At 36.2% G+C, this 6000-nt stretch overlaps 1 protein-coding gene across 2 annotated transcripts in view; it reads left to right on the top strand.

Annotated features, from left to right (window-relative positions):
* The first annotated feature begins 268 nt into the window (after nucleotides 1-268).
* LOC134382638 (cytochrome P450 2C9-like) overlaps nucleotides 269-6000 on the top strand; it is a 73519-nt gene continuing 67787 nt past the window's right edge. For both annotated transcript variants that reach the window (XM_063103359.1, XM_063103358.1), the window contains exons 1-4: nucleotides 269-436; nucleotides 1654-1816; nucleotides 1987-2136; nucleotides 4819-4979. In XM_063103359.1, coding sequence (XP_062959429.1) covers nucleotides 269-436; nucleotides 1654-1816; nucleotides 1987-2136; nucleotides 4819-4979 — 642 coding nt within the window. The remainder of the gene's footprint in view (nucleotides 437-1653; nucleotides 1817-1986; nucleotides 2137-4818; nucleotides 4980-6000) is intronic.

The following is a 6000-nucleotide window of genomic DNA, read 5'->3' as shown; positions in this document are numbered from 1 at the left end:
GGTTTGTTTTTTAATTACCAACACTTGGTCTCCATCCCAGTGTAATTAAAACAGAATGTTCAGGGTGGGCACTGGAAAGATGGAAAGCAAGACTAAAAAACATTTTATTTTTACCTCTGTCAGTGGGCCAAAGTCCACTCAGAAGGGCGTGTAAGTGGATCTAGCTTATTCATCACTTTATATGTCAAAGAGGCACATTCTGAATTAGCAGGGAGTGTTATAAAAGCTTTGGATTGCAAACCAAAGTTGTCTTAGAAGAGAAGTTTCAATGGATCCATTTGTGGTGCTGGTGCTCTGTCTCTCCTGTTTGCTTCTCCTTTCACTCTGGAGACAGAGTTCTGCAAGAGGGAAGCTCCCACCGGGCCCCACTCCTCTCCCAATTATTGGAAATATCCTACAGATCGATGTTAAGGACATCAGCAAATCCTTAAACAATGTAAGTACGTTTTATGCTCCTTAAGTGGCTTGCAGAGGGTAAGTAAAATGAAACCTATTTTTAAACAAAATATATTCTTGGAGGCACAATATTATAATAGATCATTGTAAAGTGAAATACTTTGATGTTTCCTCTTGCCTTTTCTTGTCTGTCATTGTTAGAAACAGTGGACGGAAGTAATGTGTTTTGTGAGTAAAGAAACATTTAGGCTCCTGTAGGGTAGAATTAAAATAATAAAGTGGCAAACTGGGAGAGCTGCTTTCCTTATTTGTTTTATACCTATTTCCTATTATTTTCTTCTTTTTTCTTTTCTTTCTTTTTCATTTTCTTTTTTCTTTTTTTTTTTTTGCTGAAAGTAAATGGTAAGGGAAGTGTATGTTTGCGATTAGAGATTTCATTCAAAAATTCATCTACTAGGTTTGCCTTGTGTTTTATTCAGAATTGGCATGAAAATTGAACTTCTCTGAAGAATCAATTTATGCCTGATGTCAAGGAAATAGCTTTGGGTTCAGGACCAGCATAAGTGAATGAATTGGTGGTGTCAGAATTCTTTTGGATTCTGCAAAAAGCTGCTGCTTTTGGCTAAGAATGCTGAAGGATGTTACAAATTGTTCGTCCAGGAGAAGTGGCTTTTCCTGGTACTGCCCATGTGGTGCTCACTCTTTCTGTGCTAGTAATACCAGCAGGTCCCAAACTGGGCTGAAAATTAGAATCACCTGGAGTGACTTTATAACTATACATTTGTAGTGTTTATCACAGGGCTACTGAGTCAGGATCCCCATGGGAAGAGTTTTAGAGTGGACCCTGAAGCCATCAGCTGGGTATTGGTCTCAAGGTGGGCATGGGAATCTGATAAATTGGGTTTTCTGTGTATTAGCTGTGAAGTTCTGAAAATAAATTTGGAATTCTCTGACCTCAGTTTCTTTGTAAAACAGGACAAATAAACCTGGTGAATGTGTTGGTATGAGGATTAATTGTAATCTGTGTACCAATTGCCTTGGCATTGCATGGCACATAATAGGCCATCCATAAATGGCAGATTTAACAATTACAATCATATTTATAAATAAAATTCAGAAATATTTGAAGCTGTGTGTAGCAGAATAAAAGCATAGAAAACACAATGATAACAATGATAACAGCAGTCTGAATCAGGCAAAATATATGGATAAAATAGCAACTCTTTTGCTATTATTTGCTTGCGCTTCCTTCCCCAGTTCTCAAAAGTCTATGGCCCTGTGTTCACTGTGTATTTTGGCCTGAAGCCCGTTGTGGTGTTGCATGGATATGAAGCACTGAAGGAAGCCCTGATTGATATGGGAGAGGAATTTTCTGGAAGAGGCATTTTACCAGCAGTTGAAAGAGCTAATAAAGGACATGGTAGGTGTGCGTGTGCCTGTGTCAGCATTGGTAATGGGGGTGGGAGGATGAAAACAGAGACTTGAAGAGCTTCTCAGGCAGAGCTTGGCCCATCTGTCTAGCTGCCCAGTGTCAGCTCCCTATTCCTTGTCTGGAATCACCCTTCTAGTTTTTTGCTCTTCTTGTGTCAGGACTTGTTTTCAGCAATGGAAAGACATGGAAAGATATCCGCCGCTTCTCAGTCATGACCCTGCGAAATTTTGGGATGGGGAAGAGGAGCATTGAGGACCGTGTTCAAGAGGAAGCCCGCTGCCTTGTGGAGGAGCTGAGGAAAACCAAGTGTGGGTGCCTCTTTACTCTGTAGCACTGACCTTAACAGACCACTCTCTCCTGTGATCACGTCCTTGGAAACATTTCAGGGACAGCCAAATATTTCATCATGATCAGTGGTTGTCAGGCCTCATGTGGAGTAGGGATGATTTGTAGCGGAGAGCCAAGGAAATTTTGTTTATCCATGTTTTGTGTGTACAGGTGTGATTGTGCATGCAGTGTAGGTATCAAAGGTCATTTAATCCTATTTTCTTTTAAACTTTGCTTTTTTTGTTGTTTTCAAGTCAGAAATCATGAATATCAGTTTAGACTTCATTTTATGAAGGAGGTAAAAAATAATGTTTTCCCCATAGCATAAATGTGGATTGCCTGTTTCAGAACATTTAGTAGAAAATACTTGGCAAATGGACATGGTGGGAATGAACCCACTTCACCCTTATGGAGCATGAACCAAGTGACATATACTTTCACTTAATTGGACTGTGTGTGTATGAACAGCCTCACTGACATGTCAGGGGGTTTCTTACAAGCCCTTGCCTACAGTTCTTGCCAGTAGTGATGCTATCTAGGGGTTTAGACATATCTCATTGTAATTCTCATCCATTATCGTTTTACAGTAAACAGAGCACTATTTTAAAAATGTCAGCACTAATTATCTCTTTTTACCCACTACTTATTGTACTGATTTATACATTTGAGTAAATGTATACTAAACCAAAATTGTGCCAAATACACAAACACCAATTTATCATTTATTTAAATAGGTTTTACTATTATTAGTAACTCTTTTTAAAAGTTTACTATTTTTAAATTGACACATACTGATTGTACATATATTTGAGGTACACAGTGATATGTGTACACTCTGTACACTTTGATTTGTATACGTTGATACACGGTCACAGTGTGTAATGATCTAATAAGGGTAACTAGCATATTCATCACTGCAAATGTTTATCATTACTTTGTGCTGAGGTCATCAAACTCCTCTCTTCTAGTCATTTGAAAATATACAATAAATTATTGTTAGTTATGGTTTCCAAGTACTATTATAAAACACTAGAACTTATCCTTCTTATCTAGCTATAATCTTGTTTCAAGTTTGTTTTACCCACTAATTACTGTATTGGTATATATTTTGAGTGAATATATGCCAGATCATAATTCTGCAAAATACACAAATAGCAATTTATAAAATAATTTATTTAACTAGACTTCAACTATTATCAATAACTCTTTACTCTGCCTTCCCTAAGTGTAATTCGTCTCTGCTTTCAGCTTTGCATATCTCTTTTCTTCATGTTTATTGGATTTGGGGTTAGAATTTTATTGTATTTACTTTCCTCCCATGTCAACTCTCCTAACTATGATGTGCCTGTCCCACAATAAATCTGATTCTCAGTTTGGATTCCAAATTACCTTATTTTAAAATTCTCTCTTCCAAATGAACTAAAAGGAAAGACTAAAAATCAGATCCTGCCTGTGAATGACATACATACACAAATACACATACACAAAACCCCCAGAACTTCCCAAATTAGTCTGCATCACCATGGCTAAAAACAACTTTTCTGGAAGTTTAGAGTCCTGGAGTGTTTAAAAAGCCTGGAACAGAGCAGTTAACTCAACAGGTTTCCTATTGTACAATGCACTACCATTTATTCAGAAAAGTTTTAATTCAAGTCAGCCTTATTTGTGGTCTATAAATGTGAATTGGAGAGCTTCTTAGGTGTAGAGTTTTTGATCATTTGATTACAAACATTTTATTATATAGATTCACCACCAAAAAAGAAAACCTTTCACATAATTTAATTTCTTTACCTGCAAAATGATAGACTTGGCCTAACTGATGCACACATTTTAGAATTTATTAAAAACATACATTTCTGTTGATGGTTATACAGAGCAATATCCCAGAATCCACAAAAAGGTCACTTTGCCCAACTAAATCAAATGTAGAGGATGATTGGAGATGATAGACATTTACTTACTATGAAAGGAAATCATTTTTAAAAAAAAACATTGAAGTAAGAAATAAAAAGACTCCTTTTCTTTTTGTCTTACCTGGGATTTATAGTTGATATTAAAAGTTCCCATGTTATTTTATTTATTTTTAGATAAACTAATCAATTGTATACTTACTGTTCATTTATATTAGTTTATCTTCTCATATAACATGGATGCATTCTGCTTTTCACATTTGTTTCTTCAAATACATGAATTCCCTCACAGTCTCTCTTAAGTTCCTCTCTATTGATTCAACACATGATTCTTCCAGCATATAAAACATTTCCATGTCCCCCACTATTCTATCACTTTGTATCTCAGAACTTTATGGTCAAAAGGCTGTGCAGACAAATAGGATTCTATTTTGAAAACTTTAATTATTAGGTTAAAAGGTCATCTTCTTACTTCCGTAATAATAGACACCTAGGGTTACAACGGTGTAAATGAAGAGAGTGGATGTGAATTGAGTATTTGAAATACCATTATTTAATTAGCTAGGTTGTAATGGTAAGTTCAAGTTTAAGGTAAAAGTGATGTGTTGATTTTATGCATGCTAGATTCTTTTTTTGTTTGTTTGTTTTTTTGTTTTCTGGAATGGGAATTTGTATTTAATATATCGCTTATAATTTTCAAATTACCTTTACCTGTTAACAAAGTGTTTTATGTACTTTTTTCCAACTCTTTAGCCTCACCTTGTGATCCCACTTTTATCCTGAGCTGTGCTCCCTGCAATGTGATCTGCTCCATTATTTTCCAGAATCGTTTTGATTATAAAGATTATAATTTTCTTGATTTGATGGAAAAACTGAATGATAATGTCAGGATTTTGAGCTCCTCATGGATGCAGGTGAGACCAAGATCTTTTCTTCTTGAGAAACAACTTATGATCTTTTTTTTCTCGAGAAGTGCAAAATTCTATATGCAACATGCTGTGGAGTGAATGTGTGCAAATTGCAGTCCTGCCTGAGTGTCATGGAGTGCACATCTGGGAAAGATGACTGAGCTATTTACACACAGGAAAACAAATGAACAAATATTCAGCTGCCTTTAAATCCCATTAGTACCCTAACCAGTGATTTTTCCACTAAACACCAAAGCTGTTTCTATAAAGTACTTTGGTGACTGTCCAAAGGATGCCCATATCAGTCAGTGGACATCCAGGCCCTTTTTGAAAGCTTCCATTATCCACAAGGCTTGTCCTCCAGTCAACACTCACAGACCTTTTGTCACATTACTTGATAAAAATATTCTGATTTAGGAAGAGAATAGCTCCTTCAAGAAGGGAGAGTACTTGGGACCCTACAAGTTGCCAGGAAACACTGAGTAGGGTAGGAGTGTTTGATGCTTCAGCTGGGATCTTAGCTGACAAGGTGCCTGGGTTAGGAATGACAAAATAATTGGTTTTATGTGTATGAACCACAAACAAACATCAAAATTTTACCCTGTGTCGGATTGCTGTGTTCTTCACTCTGCCTCAATAATTATGTGATCTTGGAGAAGTCAGTTATCTGCTCTGGTGCACTCTTGGGTTTCACAGTATCTTTGAGCCTCTCTACGATGCTCAAAATGGAATCAATTCTACAATACTGATTGCATTTCTGATGCTGCTTGATAGAAATTAAAATAGTAGGATATATCTTTGTGCTTTAAATCAGGTAGCCCAAACTCCTTTAACCTGTGTTGTCATCTACAAAAAACATGAACCATAATAAGTCATGCTATCTTGTATTTCAAGTTTGTAGGGAAGAATTGATGTAAAAATGAGAGAATTGATATAAAGATGGTTTTATAGTGTAAAAATGATGTCTAAACCTAGGAAGTAATAATCATCTTTGATCCTCTGGTCAGAATTCTCTCTCTCAAATCTT

Source organism: Cynocephalus volans, chromosome 7 (genome assembly GCF_027409185.1).
Source record: "Cynocephalus volans isolate mCynVol1 chromosome 7, mCynVol1.pri, whole genome shotgun sequence".
NCBI classification, from domain to species: domain Eukaryota; kingdom Metazoa; phylum Chordata; class Mammalia; order Dermoptera; family Cynocephalidae; genus Cynocephalus; species Cynocephalus volans.
This window is presented reverse-complemented; position numbering and strand designations above follow the sequence as displayed.